An 18,080-nucleotide genomic window follows, 5' to 3' on the forward strand; every position below is an offset into this window, starting at 1 on the left:
CCAACTGCTTGTTTCGCTGTTTGTAGTAAGGTTCCTCTCAATCTACATGACGTTTCTTTTTGCCAAGTGTTGTTAACCTGACTGCTCTCGTTTGCCTGTCACAAACCTGTCAGTCTGGGACTTCATCAGTCCTCACTGGAAGATGTTATTAAATCAACGAGCACATGACCAGTGATTCACTTTGGAGAGCATTATTGAAAGCTCAATTCAAGTTAATAGCTTCTGTGCGTTTGCCTGCCTTCAGGAAAAGGCAATAAGCAGCCAGGAGGATTTTTAAAGCTGGCTGTCAGCACTAGCAATCCATGACTCCCTTCAAGGATCTGTAGGTTGGGGTTTAGAGAGGGAGGGGAGAGGAGAAGAGAGTGGATAGAGCCAGATGAGAGGAGGAGATTGGCATTTTCGATCCAGCAGAGAAGACAGGAAAGCAAATACAGCCAGACACCAGATGGGGCTCTTAGGTAGGACACGTTCAGCATCACCCCTCCTTTTACCATTCAAATCTAACTGGTTTGCTCAAGGCTTTGACTGATTTACCTTTTCTGCTGCAGCACTTCATCAAGGGTTTCCTGCTTCTCGTGCAGCCGCCGCTGGAGGTGCTTCATCTCTCGCTGGTACTGAGCAGCCTTCCCAGCAAATTCCTTCTCCTGTTCTGTCACTTTGAGGCTGATGTCTCCAAGCTTCCCAGCAGCGGTCTTTTTATACACCTGTGCAAGTCGGAGCAGAGTCCAATTAAAAGCAGTGCTGGGATTACATACAAACTGACGGACCATATTCAGCGGAAAGGTGGCTTTTTCTCACTGTGGCTTTCTTCCGAAACCAGGGATGCCTTTTTTAAAGAACAAATCGGGTAGGTTGGAAATGACCTGGTCCTCCTTCTGCATGTACTTTTCACTGCATACAACAAAAATGCCACTGCATGAGCATAGGGTGCTATATTTATGCTTCCCTTGTCAAAAGATCTTTTTAAACACCCTCAAAGCCAAACAGGTTTGAGTTGTCAGGAAGCCAAGTCAGAATTTAAACACATGTTGCTATCTGCAGACTTCCTCAGTCTTGTTTTAATTATCAATGTACACATATAGAAAGAGGTGCTACTGGGTGGTGTGAATGTTATTGATCCTTTAATCTTAGCACTAGGAGGAAAACGACAACACTTCCTCAAAACAATAGTTCTCTTTTGATGCTTCTGACACCTTAATAGCTATGTATTTTTTCTCTCTGAAAAAATGCATTGTTTAGAAAAGCCTGATACTTCCATTGTGGTCAAATACTATGTTAGCGTTAGTTATTTGTCTGAGCAGTGAGTTTTACTTCTGAATGATAAAAATGGCTAAATCAATACTAAGTGAGCTTGAAAGAAAGAAAGAAAATACACCTTAACGGGGGGAAAACATTCAAATGATTAAGTTACATTAATATCTTTTGTGTCTATACGATAAAAGGTCTCAGCTTTGGAGATACTGTGTCCTTTTCTTCTAAGTGAAACTCACACTGATTTTTCAAAATGAAATTTATTTCTAAATTTATTGGTTGATGAAACCTCTGATGATCAAACCCACATCCTTGTATCAAGTCTACATGCTCTGAAAAATTATGAAGTAGACTCAAAAGGGTGCACTTTCCAAATTCATGTCTAAAACAAGAGCAGGAATTAAAAGGTAAAAGAGTAGCTTAGGACAAGAATCGATGTTGGAGTCTGTCCCATAAACATTCACACATGCTTAACTGCATAAATATTTAAATAGACGTCAATGGTACATGAAAACTTGCCTGGATGTGCCAAGGGACAGTTCTCCCCAAATTTCACCTCTCAACCCTGGGACTTAACATAGGAACACAAAAACACAAGAAGAGCCGTGCCTCATCAGACCAAAGGTCCATCTAGTCCAGCATTCTCTCCACATAGTGGCCAAGCAGCTGCCTGTGGGAAAACCATAAGTAGGGCATGTGTACAACAGCACACTCATGCTAGTATTCCCCAGCAACTGGAGTACATAGGCATACAGCCCTTGATACTAGAGGCAGCATATAGTCATCAGCACTAGTAGCCACTGATAGCCTTCTCCTCCATGAATTTGTCTAACCCCTCTTCTAACTGGACATCCACACCGGTGGCCATCACTCCATCTGGTGGTAGTGAGTTCCACAGTTTAAATATGCACTATGTGAAGAAGTACTTCCTTAAATCTGTCCTGAATCTCCCACCAAACAATTTCATGGGATGTCCCTGGGTTCTAGTGTTATGGAAGGGGAAGAAAAATACACCCCTATCCAGTTTCTTCACACCATGCATTGTTTTGTTCACCTCTATCATGCCTCCCCTCACTAGACGTTTCTCTAAAATGACGTGATCTCTCTTCATAGGGGAGCTGCTCCAGCCCTTTGATCATTTTAGTTGCCCCTTTCTGCACTTTTTAAAACTCTACTATACCCCTTTTAGGTCTGGACCTTAAAAAGGATTTTAAAAGGACTTCTCGATCCATGGTTAGGGAGAATGCAGTATTGAGTACTTGCCTATCTAGACGATGTGAGTGTAATTGTCAACGAAGATTTTGAGAAAGCCTGAACCCTATGGGACGAATCATAGCTCAATGGTAAAGCACATGATTGGCACGCTGAAGGTCTCAGCTTCAATCTCTGACATCTCCAGTTAAAGAATCTGGTTACAGATTATGTGAAAGTCCTCTGCCTGAGACGCTGGAGAGCCGCTGCCAGACAGAGAAAGCAGCACTGGACTAGATGGAGGAATAGTCTGACTTAGTATAAGGCAGCTTTGATTGTGACTCTGAGCCAGTGTTTTATATAAGGTCGGGCCATAAATATGTCTTAGCTGCTTTAAAAGTCTGCCACAGTTGTCTGAAATAATACCTATGATTTCATTTTTGCAGTTTAACTTAATCTGGATGAGGCTTCCTCATGATGGGCTAACCTTTCAACACTAGACCTCTTTGATAATTGTGTGCAATTGTGTGTTTGAGCACACACAAACACACAGGGGCACAGGATGTTTTTCAGGCCAGAGGCCACATTCCATTTTGGGGGAGCTTTCGAGGGCCACATTCCAGCGGTGGGCGGGGGCCAAAGGCAAAATGCAAAAGGGGATGAGGCCAAAAAACAAAAACATCCCCAACGTGTTTTAGTTTAAAGTTCTTTGTGCCAGTAACTAAGACTTAGGAGAGGCATTTCAACTTTCTAGGGAGGGGAGAAGGAGTACAACAGCTAAGAAACCACCAATCAGTGCTAGGGGGGAAAGAGAAAGGGGGTTTGGCCATCTAGAGAACCACAGAAGGCCAGATTGAGACTCCAGGAGGGCTACATTTGGCCCCCTCGGCCTGAGGTTCTGCCCCCCCCCCCCACCGGGTGCTGAGCCTGTCTCATTAGAGAGCTGTAGGGATTTGGAATGCAGCACTGGTCAATGTTCCATCATCTGTCCAAATACTGACAGCTGCCGATCAGTGGGCTAACTAACTGTGTGTTTGAATAGTAGTACACTTGCTTTGCATGAGTAAGGTTCTAATTTCAATTTCTAGTATCTCAGCTCAAAGGATTTTGCGTACATGTCTTAAACCTTAGAAAGGTGCTGCCATACACAGTTGATAATGCTGAACAAGATGGACCAATGGCCTTGATTCTTTATAAAGCCCAAAAGAAAGGAAAGGAGCAGAAGGAACCATTAAAGAAACAAGAAAAGAGAAAATGTCTAAAGGATGCCTTGAAATATAATTTCAGTACAATCTTCTATTAGAGACACCAGGAAAGAAAAATAACACACTGTATTTTCCATGAGTTCCATTACAAAGTGATTCCAACTCATAGGTTCAGTGTAGGAGATCCTGACTACAGTGGGATGGCCACTGGTTTCCTCTCAACCCAAAATACTAAGATGTAGAACACAGCTTATACGTGTTGGCTTAGTTTTCTCTTGTAACTGACTGAGAAAGGAACAGAAGCAAATGGGGGATGGAGCTATATCTACTATATGATCTCCATCTGCTCTTGACATTGATATCTATTTATTTATCTAAATATGCATATCACATTTTTCAAAGTGCTCCCTCTTCTTCAGTTTAGTTTTCTTTATAAGGAGCAATCATTCTCGAGCTTTTAAAGCAGCTTTCCTCAATTGGAAACCCTCCAGATGCCCCAAATCAGTACTGCCAGTGGATATTCTAGCCAGGGATGATGGGAGCTGTAGTCAAACAAGTCTAAAGGACACCTAGTTGGGGAAGCCCGTTTTAGAGGATAAAATTGGGTGAGTTTTTTTGGCCCAAAATAGCATGTTTCCACTGAGGATCTCTAAAGCAAATAGATTAAGAACAGATGAACTGCTCCAATTGTATTTCAGGATCAGACAGTTACAAAACGTGCTCAAGCATAGACAATTTCAGCCTGAGAAGGGGCTATCTGAGTAAGGTATTAGAAGTGAAGATGGTCCCTTCTGACAATCTTAATAACGAAGAGGACTGGAAGATAAGAGAGGAGGCATTGTTTCAGATAACTAGGAACCTTTTATCTCTGCCAATTTTAGATGGTATTCTGGTCACCGCATTTCAGACCAGCTGAAGTTAATAGAAAGTCTTCAGAGACAGAGTACATTATGGGAGTCTGATTAACAGGATACCACAGCATCTTCTTGAAGTTTAGCAGACATTTTCGATAACTGAATCTAGACCTGGAGAGTACATAAGGAGCCTGAAGTCCAACAGGAAGAAAATACCAGATAAGGGGAAAAGGCCAGGCTCCTAGTATTTAGGCTACATCTGGCCAATCTAGATGCTTAATACAGCCAGCTGATCACAGGGGCTGATGTTGCATATCCCTGATTCCTTCTGTGCCTGAAGAGGGGCCTGAAGCACGGAGATCTCAGACAGTATCAACAATAATGTCTTTACATCTAGAACCATATGGAACAGCTCTAGTAGAATTACAGAAGAAAAGCTGTGGTCAGGTGAAGGACTAAGCACACTCCTGCCTATCTGTTTCTTCTTCCTGCACATCACACCTGCAAGACACCACTTTTATTTATTTTCAACATTTTTACACTCCTCTGAAGCCAACAAGTCTCCCAGAGCAGCCTTCACAAAACCAACAGAAGCAGTATAAACGATACCAATAAAACAATAAAGCCAAGAAGAGCATTACATCTAAGATCTAAATAGTTGTTTTTACATCCAGCATAAAATACAGACAGCATTTGAAGGCATGGGCAAATAAAAACGTTTTCATCGGGCACTACAAGGAAAATGAAGGCAGCACCAAGTGAACCTCTTTTCTGACAGGCGTGTTCACAGGATGTTACAACTGAAAAGTCTCTGCTTTTAAATACAGAAGTGCCAGCCAACTCAAGTTGTCTCAGTGATGTACAGTTCCAAATTAAAATGTTAGCACTCATAATTATAATTGGCCCTCTGTAGCCACGAACCTTTCCCCTTGTGCCAGGTGAAGGTTTCTGTGTAAGTTGAAAGTTGTTGGATCTACTCCTAGGGCAGAATAAGAACTTTCAAGCTAGTCTAAATCTCAGGCAAGCACCCATCCCTCCTTCTCACTGTAAGGAGGATGAAAAGAATTAGTTATACTATTATTTAAACACAGCATCAGCCTTGGCACCCAATCAAAAAACTTCACTCTTTCCTGTAACACATACTTTTTCTATGTAAAGCTGAAAACACTTTCTAAACTCCACTGTTTTACCCCTCTGTTCTTCCCCAAGGAATGGTCATGCCATCACTTGCCAAAGATAAATACTCATTATAAATAACATGGACAGGTTTGTCAACCTGAACATTTCATTTGGCCGCAAAACCTGACTATTCCTTTCGTCTTTTGTCAAAGTACAAGGACAAAATAAATTAGGACGTATACACACACACACACACACACACACACACACACACACACATATATATATATATATATATATATATATATGAGAGAGAGAGAGAACAGGTTAATCTTGTATATTCTTTACTTAGGCAAGGTGCTTGAGTGAGTAGTGGCATCTCAGCTCAAGTCCAACATGATTCTTAATTATGTGGATCCTTTTTCAGCCTTGTTTGTAGCCTAAATTTGGGACAGAGGTGACCTTGGTTGCACCAGGAGGTGAACAGGAGGAGTGCACCCCTCTCGATAAATTTGGACCTCTCAGTGGAATTCAATACCATCAGTCATGGTATCCTTCTGGACTGCCTTGCTGTGATGGGACTTGGGGAGGATCTTGTTGCAGTGGCTCCAATCGCTCCTGGAGGGCAGATGGCAGAAGGTGGTGCTGGTGTCATGAACCAGCAACCTGTGCCATCATCCTCAGAAGTTTCCAACTCCTCATCCTCAGAAGAGGCTCTGGAGACAATAGGAGAAGACTTGGCAACGGAAAACGACATGGCGAGACTTCCGTCTCCCCAGAACCCGCTTTTCCTTGGAACCCCAAGGGAAGGACCTGCTGCATCCAGAGGTTGTATTACCATGCTCAGACTCTGAGGACTCGGGTCATGAAGGCAACAGCATAGCACAACCATTCCCACGTTGGTGCAGCCTGAGGCTGCTGAAACAAATCAGGCCCCTTTAAAGATCTAAGTCTCAGTTAATGTGGAGATGGAGCTAACCAGCTTAAAGGGCAGTTACTTCCTATTTTTAAGTATCAATCTTGCTTTGAGCAACATATAGGGCTGGTTCAGTCAACACGCTAAGCCATGCAGCATGGTTTAGCGTGTTGTCTGAACCAGGACAATGACAAGCCTGTCTAGCTTTCACACTCAGTGGAGCTCCTGATGTCCCAATCGCAGTGGTGGCCAGGACACTGATTCATCAGTTTAGGATTGTATGCTAGCTATGCCCTGCCCAGGACAAGTCCTGCTATGTGATTATACAAAACAGGGTCTTTTTATTGAGGTGTTTTAGAATGCCCTCCCAAGGAAAGAAATTTCCCCTTCATGGCTTGCTTTTAAACACCCAGTGAAAAACACTTAGTTTGGTATACCCTTGAGGTAAGCGATAACAGAACAGTAGTCTAAAATATTTTCTGGTTATGTTTTCTTCCTGATGAGATTACTTTCTGGTGCTCTGGCTTCTTGAACGCTTGGTTCTAGTTTTTATTTTCATTGATTAGTTTTACAATATGTTTTTGTAAATGTTTCTGCCTTGAGGAGTCTCAGAGGAACAGAGAGTCTGGATACAAATATTTTACATAAATAATCACTCATTTGTTTAAAGTAAATTTGAAGTAGGTTACCATGGGATATAAGCTACTTTAAAAGCATTCACATCACAATGATTACATTGCAATATTTCAAAGCAGAAAGAGAGATGGTTGTTTAGCAATTTAATGCCTGGAACCGACACTCCTATGAATGTTTTCTAAACGGCAATGCTTATATTGTAAAGTAAGAGAGATACTGACTGGGTTAGGATGATACAAGAAGCCATGCTGTTTCATTTTTCTGAACTAACCCTGATGGCTTAAACATGATGTCTGCATGCTGTTTTTCCCAACTACAGTGGCTTATATAGTCAAACTAAGCCACTGTAGTTAGTCAAAACAAGCCACCCTGGTAAACCATGTTCTGCAGTGAGGTTTATTTAAACTATCATGGCTTATCATGTGGGCTGGTGCTCCAGAGGAGTTTAAGCATATCCCCTCCAGAATCGCCTGGCAAGAGCAGTCAAAACCGCTGCCACTTGCATGAGATCACAGAAATTTATTTTCAAAATAACTTATAAACCACAGTGGCTTAAAGTGAGGTGCAAACCTACCCACTGTGTGTCTGGAAGCTCTCTCTAATGAATGCAGGAACAATACTCTAGCCATGAAAGAGACCTGGCCGTATCAGCCTAGCTGAAATAACAGATTCCTTAAGATAGCTAGATATCCACAGGATAGCTAGATTATATTGCAGTAAAAGTAAAGCCTTGCAGAATCAAAATAAAATTGTGTACAGTCATGGTGATAGTATGAGTTGCATGATTGATTACCAAAAGATTCACGTGCAAGTGCACACATTTTATTTCCTGGGTTCTGCCCCCTCTCGCCCTCGCCCCATATAATATGTGTGCAAATGTGAAGAAGTATATCAGGTGAACCTACACACCAGAGTGTTTTGGAGATCAAAAGCTAGCTATTTGTAGATTGAAATTTTAGCTTTTTAAAAAAGGTACAACTGAAAATGTGCACCACATTCAAACCCACAGAATTGTCTCTGAATAAAAATGCCTTGTTTTTGTTTTTAACCTTGCCTGTTCCCATTAAAATTCCATTACTGCTACATGGCAACGTGAGGGTGATGAGCCAAGGCTGAACCAGTTCTGTTTAACAGGAGGTGTAAAAAGAAATAAAGCACCTTTTAAGGAAAAACAGAAAACGGTGAAGAGCACAATCACACCTATTTATTCGTCAAATCCTTGAAGCTTCACACCACGCATTCTTAGTAAACAAAGAAATGTCACAGGAAACCTATACTCAGTTGGTGGGGTTTTTTTTAATATAAAAATGGTAAGTAATACTTCTGCTCAATCATCTTAAATATATTGTGTCATTAAAATGAGCAATTGTGAAGCCTCCTCTTCGTGAGCTCAGGCACCGAGTTCAATGCCACAGAAGCATTTGTGCATGACAATAAATTTGTCTCCAAGGGAAAGCAAACTCTAAATACTTGTCAAGGTTGGATTGTAGCAACTGTCATAACTAGTTTCTGGGTTATATCCAACTGAATGTGTGTGCGTAATCACTCTTTGCCACAATGATAGATAACAGTACCAAAATATTCCAGATGAGTTGTCACTAACTGCTTGATCCTGTATAAGCCTACACATAAGTAAGTCCCACTGCATTCAATGAGACGTATTCCCAAGTTAAGTGCACACAGGATTGGAGCCCAAGTGTGGTGCAGATGCTTTGTCATAGGTGCCCCACAAGATATTTGGGGAAAGGGGTAAAGGAGGAAGAGTTCAATCTTCCAGAAAGTGATTTTGGGGTAAGAGATGAAACAATGTCAGATAAACTCTGAATATGAATTGCACAATGAAAAAGTTGAATGTTGTTATATTCATTTTTGAGATTAGAATGTTACTTAAAACACGTCTGGAATCATATCCAGGCCCTGAGGTGGGAGACAGAACAGTGTGGGCTTAGGATGGAAAAATGGCTTTAAATTCTTGTTCAGCCATAAAGGTCTCTGAGTAACCTTGGGCTGGCCTCTCTCTCAGCTCAACCATCTTCTCAGAGTCGTTGTGAAGATACAAAGTAAGAAAACACCACGGTGGCTAGCCTGAGCTCCTTGGATCTCATATACAAATGCAATAAAGAAACAGACAGGGGTTCATTCAGGTGAAGAGCTCAAACCTTATTACCCAGGACCCAAATTCTGCCTGAAGAAATGTATTTGCATTAGGCTTCAGAACCCTGCACCTTTGTGGTAGAGCACATGTTTTGCATGCAGAACGTCCCAGATTGAATTATGGCTATCTCCAGTTTGGGCTGGCAAAGAATCTGGGCTGAAACCCTAGAAGGCCGCTGCCAGTATGTGCAGGCAATACTGAGCTACACAAGCCAATTGCTCTGACTTAGTAGAAGGCAACTTCCTACATTCCTAAATGTTTCAGTGTTAGGGAAAAGGAGATAAAATTAATAATTGATTTTCTTCCAATGCTATGAGAAAATGATACTGAAAGGTAACTTGGGAAAAAGATTATATGAAGTACTGGACAGTTATTCAAGAAAATTGTCAATAGTTGGGGAAGGACTTTCCCGTAGGATACAATTTGAGCAGTAGGATATACAACAGGACTGATTCAGGTAGTGTTTAGGCAAATTATACAAAATTGAGAACAGGATGCCGATAATGAGTAGTAATAGCTGGTTTTAACTTTTGTGATCAATATTAACTTTATTTATTTTTCTTGTAATTAAATGCAGCTACAGAATGTACTCTAGGGACAGTGGACTACCAAAAGGGCATGATTAAAAGTATGTAGGAACTTACTGCTGTTTTCTTTTACAGCGTGCCTGATTTAAAAATGAATTATCCTCAAACAGAGGGGGAAGAAAAAATACAGAATGATGAGCTGGAATGTAAAATTTGTTACCAGAAATTTAATGTTCACAGTCGCAAGCCCAAAATCCTGGACTGTCTTCATAGGGTGTGTGCTAAGTGCCTGACAAAAATCCTCCACGTTGGAGATGGCTCTCTTTGTATTAGCTGTCCTTTCTGCCGGCATGAAACAGAGCTACAGGAAGAAGAAGTGGAAGGACTCCCCGACGATACAAATGTCATGTCCAAACTCATGACAAAAGACAAAACAACATGGAGTTCTGACTGCAAAGAAGTTGTCTTGACACCAAAGAACTTGGCTTCTTCAAGTCCTTCGCATGGATCATCAAACTGCTTGGTGATAACAATCATGGAAGTACAGAGAGATTCCACAAGAACTCCAAGCCAAAACACTCTCTCCGATTATTACACGGATCACAGCCTCGACTCCACGTCCGTAAACTCTCACAGCCAACTGGATCAAGATATTTTCTCTAAGCTCTGCAATCATGTCCCCAGAATACTTGTGTGGCTACTTGGATTTTTCTACTTTGGCTCTTTGCCACTTGGAATCTATTTATTGGTGATTCAGAAAGTGACCCTTGGAATTGTCTGTGTCAGTCTTGTTCCATCCAGTCTAACAGTATGTCTTGTGTATGGTTTCTGTCAATGCCTCTGCCAGGGCATGTGTGACTGTTCTTCTAGAAACTGATATTTTCAATATCGGAACTATAAACCTTCAAAAATATATGCTAATGAAAGCCTAACAGTAGGATTTTTCAGTTTTAGCTACTGGTAACAAAAAAAGGGGGACATCTATGCATTAATGTTCCTAACATTCTATCCTAATCTCCCAACATTTTATCACACTCTGTTGTGTGAAAAACAAACAGAAGACTGAGGGGGTCCTTCTTGGTTCTTTAGAACAAAGCAAATTGTAATATCTTGGGGAAGCAATGTGGCGAACATTTGATATAAGGCAAAATTCTCATTCCAAGCAGCAGGATCACCAGTAGGAGGGAGCAGTTTAACTCACACTGAATGGTGACCCTGAATGCTCTCTTTCAAAACTTGGCAACAACCCTGACACGGGGTGGCCCAGCCACCACTGAAAGGGGCTGCCCTCTCTAGGAGAGCAACATCCCTCCTTCATCTCCGGAAGATTGTGGACAAAGCAGAATATTGTTGTAACACTTTTGCCACTGAAAACCAAAAGCCAAGTGGGGAAGGAGAGGGAGAACAAGAGAGACTGCATGTGTTTGTTTGGTTTGCAAAACATAGGCACAGGGGCAGGTCTGGAAAAGCAGGCAGGGCCTTGGCACTTGCTCTCCTGAGACAAGGGCCTCTGTGTTGGACGGAAGTGGGGGAGATTGAAGCAAGAGAGGGAAAAACCTGGAAGTCTGGAAACCATTCTCCAGCTGTCAAATTTGATGGGTCTTTAGTTTGGTATAAAATAAAAATGTAGACTTGTGTATGCCTACACAGTCTGAAAAGTAAGACCAGATTAAATGCTATTTAAGAAAAGTATTCTTCAACCTTTCTAGAACTTCTAAATAAAATCTGGATATTGTTGGGAAAATGTTTATTTTCAGATTGCCTGTGGGGTTTCCTTTTTTGATAAATGGCTATGAAGCTGGGACATTCTGAAATAGGAGTTCTATGTTTTACCGCCCTGTTTTGAAATAATGTTCTTCCATTTAAAAAAGAGACACTTGGAAAGCCTTCCTGTTAGAACACATTGTTACTAACTTTCAAAAACTATCAATACGCAATTGCAATTGGGAGAAAAATATTTTTGATAACCATGTCAGATTTCATGTTATTTATCTTGTGAGTAAACCTGCATAGTAAAGTCAGTGACAAGCTTCTGTGCTTTGATATGAATAGCCTGATACTACCTACCTTTACTTAGAAGTAATTTTCACTAAAATGAAAGGGCATAATCCAGCAAGCTGAATAAACTTATGCATGCCAAAATTTACCCCCGAAGCCAAGAACCCAATGCTACTGGCAACAAAAACCTCAACCCCAGGAGATGTGTGCATGGGAAGCCTTCTTCATAGAATCATAGAACAGTAGAGTTAGAAGGGGCCTATAAGGCCATAGAGTCCAACCCCCAGCTCAATGCAGGAAACCACCTTAAAGCATCCCTGAAAGATGGCTGTTCAGCTGCCCCTTGACTGCCTCTAGTGTGGGAGAGACCACAACCTTCCTAAGTAACTGGTTCCATTGTCGTACTGCTCTTACAGTCAAGAAGTTTTTCCTGATGTCCAGCAGATTATGGCTTCCCGTAACATGAGCCCATTGGTCCATGTCCTGCACTCTGAGATGATTGAGAAGAGTCCCAGGCCCTTCTCTGTGTGACCACCTTTCAAGTATTTGAAGAGTGCTATCACGTCTCCCCTCAGCCGTCTCTTCTCAAGGCTAAACATGCTCTGTTCTTTCGGTCTCTCCTCATAGGGCTTTGTTTCCAGACCCCTGATCATCCTCGTTGTCCTCCTCTTCCCTAACCTGGTGTCCACCTCATATGTGTTGCTGTGTAACTCCCAACATCTCCACCCAGAAGCCAAAGGGCATGCTGGCTACGGTCAATGGGATATGTAGTCTAACACATCTGGAGGGGACTAGGTTGAGGAATGCTGTTCCAGGTAACCAGTTTTTGCCTGCTGCAAGCAGCTATCCATAGCAAAGGTACAAGATACAAGAGGACTGGCTGTTCACTATTTTTCTCAAAATTAAATACTTAACTGGAGACACTTAGAAGTTCAAACAGCTCATCCATATTTATGAGGGATTAATCTATATTTTTTATTTTGACTAGTGGAAAGTTACACCCAGCTAGCATTTTTCTTCTAAGACTAAAAGAGAGAAACAAAAATTAGGCCAACTGCCAATTTAACTCCAGGGCTCTTGCTTTTAATCAAATATTTATCTTAAGGCTAGGCAGAAGAAAGAGAATGCAAAACAAGCTTGTGAAACTGAAAGGGCAAAACTGCCCCAGCTTGATGTAATTTGATGCTAAAAGGTTATGATGTTTATCATTACTGCAATGTTACAGAAAAATTAAAACTGACATACTTTTAGAACAACATCCACACTGCAAATCCATTGTTGTCATTATATGTAGATACTCATTACTGCAATGCCACTATTAAGATGTAACTGTAAAGGTAAATTTACGATCTAAAGCTTAACATATATGCATTTTTGCATGGAAAGAATTTAGGTACATGCTCTAAATGTGTTTCCAAAGCAGATTCTGCTACTGGAAAACATACAAATGAAACTGGAGAAACTGCAAAGTATCCCAATGATGACTGATACAAAACTTCCAGGATTGCTAATTCATCTGGAAATCCAGAGGACGACTTAACCCACGCCAGACATTCCCTGAAAAGTCAAGCTAAAGAACTATCACAGAGCTACTAATCCTCTGACAAATTAAGACAAATTACACTGGTTGAGGACATTTTTGAATGCTTTGGTAAATAGGTTTAGTAAATAGGTTTGGTAAATAGGTAAATAGGGGAGCAATAACAGGAGATGTGTATAACTCCCATTTCCTGTTTTGGGGCTTCCCAGAGACATCTGGTTGGGAAACAGGATGCTAAATTAGATGGACCTTTGGTGAACCTAAGCATTTCCTTTCATCGCCCCATAGCCAAAGCTCTCTGGGCAGTTTACAATTTACACCAGAGGGGAAAAAACATTAAGACTGCAACTTCACAAGCCCAAATCTTAACAGTCATAATTGACAAAATAATGTGCAATCTTTATTCACCCCAACCCAGTAACTTGTTTGCCTGCACATACTGCTGTACTGGATGTTTAAAAGGGGAAAGGGGAGATCCACAGATCTGTGACAAGATATGCATGCAGACACTGATTCCCATGCTCCCCAACCAGTGCAATACAATTCTTGGCATACCTACGCAAGGTAGACATGGCCATCTCTTGATACAGATGGGAACGTGCATGTATGCATTTTAAAAAGGTCATTGCTAACAGTTTCCCCATGCATGGTATTAGTTGTACACAACCTTTGTTATATGTTATTGACTAGGACCTCTAGTTTCACTCTCACAATGGTCCTGTGAAGTATCTGGACAGGGGAAACAGACTGAGAATGCATCATGACCATCAAGACATAGCCTAGGGCTAAGGAGACTTCTGTTTCTCCCCCAAGAAACAGAAGTGAGGACAAATTAATATGCAAATACAGTTAGTAAGGTTAAATCAGATGTAATTCATCTTTAGGAAGATCTTATTAAAATCTTGTCATTATTATTCCCTATTCCTCATATTGTCTATATTGGTCCTGAAAACCCATCTGAGTGAAAAATATTTGTAAATCCATTTGGGGTGGGAGAAGGTTAAGATATTGGTTGAACATGCTTCCTGGTCCTAACCTTCTGCCAGCGAGATGCTCGATTAAAACAAGTCCTAAGACACCATTTATCCCCACAGTTTTTACAGAAGAGAGCTTCTTTTTGCAACCCTGCTAGTGCAAAACTTTTTTTAAAAAAAGGGCCAAAGAAGGGCAGGAATATGCAGTAACAGCAGAAATGAAACAAACTCCATTCTCATAGCATTTTACAGCTTCGTAGTTCAGACATATTTTCCAAACACATCCTGTTACTGCAGAAATCCACTGTACACACATCAGCCAAAATTAAGCCTACGCAAAATAAGTGAACATCGCAGAACTTTTAACGAAAGCACATCTTTGTGACTGCACATCTAAAAAGAAATACCATATATATAAAAATGCTGTACTGTATCACATACATGTTTTGCAAACTCTACTCACCTTCACTTTCTCTTCTAATCTTCCTAGACGTACATTCCCTTCTACTATTTTGTTGAGAACGCCATGCTTCTCATTTTCCAAGCAACTGGCCTGGGAGAAAAAGGGTGTGTGTGTGATATAAGAGTTTTCAAAGGGGGGAGTGATGAAGGGTGGGGTGGGGTGATAAATGAGTTTGCAGAGGGGTTTGCTGCCTGAAACTTGTTCTTCCAAGTTCTCGGGTAGTTGGAGAGATTGCATGGGGAATGGGAAACAGGCACATAAGGGTTGCTACTGTGCTCATAGGCATCAGGTTGGCCACTGTGGAAACAGAATGCTGAACTCGATAGGCCTTTGGTCTGAGCCAGCATGGCTGTTCTTACATTCTGCTTTAGGAACATAGGAAGCAACCTTATATTAGGTCAGGTTGTTTCTCCATTTAGCCCAGCTCTGATGGGAAACAGCTCTCCACAGTCAGAAGTCTTTCCTACAATCTGTTACCTGAGATACTTTTAGTTAGATGCCAGGGATTGAATTTGTGACCATCAATCAGAGCACCATGTACAAACATGGCCAATTTGTTCAGCACTGATGGCCATTCTGTAAACACAATCATGAGTAACCACAGCATGAATGACAACCAAAGTTGGGCATCTGCTATTTTCAGGAAAATGCTATGCAACTTAGGTTAATTACACAAAACTCAAACAATTTAGTCGTACATGCAACCTCAAAATGTGCATATTGACCCAGAATGTGTGCCACTGAATTCAAACTCCTAGGTTTAAGTGTGCATGAGATTACAGTTTTAGATTATCTTTTAGACAGGCTTTTTAATGCTCAAAACACTGTCCCACTTGACATAAACAGGATTTTCAATATTCAACGGTCAGTTTGTTGAATCAGAAGGGAAACATGCATAGGTAATGCTTTGGTTTGTTTTTAAATTACCAAGTTTAAAAGCTGATCACGTTCTTGAGTTATGTTTTCTGCCAGGCTGATCAGGTTTGCTAGATACTGATGTGCTGCCATCTCCTTTTCCATTGCTTCTTCCAATTGCTGCTTCAAAAAACCCAATTTCTTCTGTGATCGCCTACAAGGTGTTTTTTGGGGGGGAGGGGGGGTGAAAGGCAGAAATCTCTTAGGGTGCAATACAGATTTTATAATATTGCAATTCAGCTCTGATGCAATTTAACATCCACAATGACTTCAGTGTAATTACACCAGTTTACACACAAATATCTCTAATTATATATTTAGGGTGAATTGTATGCATATTTAGACTAAAAAAACATCTTAACATGCCCCAGCCAGCCATATGTTGGCAGTTGTAGGGCTTTCTTTCTTTCTTTCTTTCTTTCTAAACATGCATAGGATTGCACCATTAATTTATATTAAAAGTCCCAACTTTCAACCAGTTGCAGCTGGCTGGTGGAGGCTGGCGGGGGGAGGGGGCAGTGACACACCTCCCCGGAGCCAGCAGCAGAACTTTTTTAAGTGCTGCAGCAGAAACAGCTCTCCTCTTCTTTTCTCTCGGTCACTGACTAGGACATTGCTCTGTGGATGCATAATAGCAACACAAATTCAGAACGTTCCCCCAGCAAATCATGCGTGTGACTTGCTTAACCCACAGTGATTGCCCAAACCGGCCCTCGGTGTTCCAGGCATGCTCCCTGCGTCCCCCTTTGCAATGGCTTTCAGTTATGATGATGGTCGTCGTGATGCATGGTTGCGTGAACCCTCCCCCTCCCATTTTGCACTCACGATCGAGAAGTCACTTGATCGTCTGTGCAATGGGAATTGTTGCTGGGACAGGAGAATGTGAGTCTTAAGGAGTCCTTTTGTGTGGCTCCTCCAAACTTTTGCATTCATGATTTTATAATTCATGTGCCTCAGTTTCCCCTTTCTGAGCGTGGCCTGTTAGAGAGTCAGAAGACTGCACCACCCCTCATGACCCCTTGGCCCCACCCCCGAACCATCTTCTGCCACTCTTACCATAGAAGCCAGCAGTGCTTTCAACTTCGACAAGTTGCAACTTTCAACAAGGTTTTTTGGCATACCTGTGATTCTGAAAGCTCTTGTGTTTGGAGGAAAAGAATTAATCAAAGGGAACAAGAAAGAAAATAGCCAAACCTCTTCGTTGTTTGTGCCATTTCCAGCTCGGCTTCCAGGACCTTGTTTTCAGCCACTAGGTCATTTTTCTCTATTAGGAGACTCTTTTTTTCTGCTTGCACAGATACCAGCTTTCCCATTAATTCCTGTGCTTCTGTCTCTCTCCTTTCCTGTTCTTCCTTCAGCTGGCTACGGAAAACAATAATGAAAAGCAGGCATCAAGTACAAGCATTTTTTTCTCCTTGTAGAAATGAACAATTAGAATTGACATAATGGCGGGAAAGTATAATTATTTCCCTTGATAAGGTTATTACTGCAGATGTTAAAAGCTGCAATTACAACAACATTAAATTAAAACATTCTGCTCTGTTCTGAACGGCACACATATTGAACTTCCTTCATGTGGTATGAAGTCATGTGCACTCAGCCTTAGCGACAAGCCAGACAGACTTCAATCAGGTTAAGGGCTAAACCAGACATGGTGCTAGAAGGGCCTTGGCATTTGACTTACAGGTTGTTGTTTGTTTTTAAACAATGCAAATAGCATCACCTGGGGTTGACAGATGATAATAATTATCAGGGACTGCAGCAGACATGGAGAGAGAATTTAACCCTTTCCTTCTCTTTTATTGCCCCAAATAAAAGCCCTTTCCTGAAGCTAGTATTTTCTTTAAAAGAAATCCCCCATTGGAATTTTCTCTCAATGTAAACAGCAGCTTCAGAGGAAGGATTTTGCTCAGAACTCTAGCAGGAAAGAAGAGTCAAATTCCCCCTCCATGCCTACTACAATGCTGGTAATTATCACTGCCACTCCATCTGAACGCTATCTACTCCTAGCTGGAAGTAAGTCCCATTGGCTTAGTACAAGGCGTTTCCTAGATTCCTCACTGAGGCTGCCTCAGATGTTTCCCATGGCTGAGACTCACCCACTTCTCTGCTTCATCCAAGTTTGAAGCTAGTAAAGTATCCTATTCAAGCATGGAACTGGTTAGCCCAGCCATGAGTAAAACAGGTGCAGAAATATTCCATAATTGTAGTTAAGGGCAGAGGGAACACACAAATTCATGGTCTGCCTTGTTATCTAAACTTGAGATTATTATTATTATATTATTTGTATCCCGACTTTTGCCCAATACTTGGCCTCAAGGCGGCCTTACAAAATT

At 41.4% G+C, this 18,080-nt stretch overlaps 2 protein-coding genes across 3 annotated transcripts in view; one reads left to right on the top strand and one right to left on the bottom strand.

The window, feature by feature from the left end:
* The window catches only part of CEP89 (centrosomal protein 89), a 55,698-nt gene that overhangs the window by 13,476 nt on the left and 24,142 nt on the right, over positions 1-18,080 (bottom strand). For both annotated transcript variants that reach the window (XM_063141539.1, XM_063141540.1), the window contains 4 exons: positions 16,939-17,106; positions 15,757-15,898; positions 14,830-14,919; positions 535-704 (listed from right to left, as the gene is read on the bottom strand). In XM_063141539.1, coding sequence (XP_062997609.1) covers positions 535-704; positions 14,830-14,919; positions 15,757-15,898; positions 16,939-17,106 — 570 coding nt within the window. The remainder of the gene's footprint in view (positions 1-534; positions 705-14,829; positions 14,920-15,756; positions 15,899-16,938; positions 17,107-18,080) is intronic.
* On the top strand, positions 695-10,779 carry LOC134409004 (E3 ubiquitin-protein ligase RNF182-like). The gene is made up of 2 exons (XM_063141542.1): positions 695-847; positions 9,990-10,779. Exon 2 carries the CDS (start codon positions 10,006-10,008, stop codon positions 10,729-10,731), a length of 726 nt encoding a protein of 241 aa, XP_062997612.1. The 5' UTR covers positions 695-847; positions 9,990-10,005; the 3' UTR covers positions 10,732-10,779.

Source organism: Elgaria multicarinata, chromosome 14 (assembly GCF_023053635.1).
Source record: "Elgaria multicarinata webbii isolate HBS135686 ecotype San Diego chromosome 14, rElgMul1.1.pri, whole genome shotgun sequence".
Classification (NCBI taxonomy): Eukaryota; Metazoa; Chordata; class Lepidosauria; order Squamata; family Anguidae; genus Elgaria; species Elgaria multicarinata.

Coding starts and splice junctions, on each gene's coding strand:
- LOC134409004 (XM_063141542.1), top strand. CDS start 10,006: ATGAATTATCCTCAAACAGAGGGGGAAGAAAAAATACAGAATGATGAG.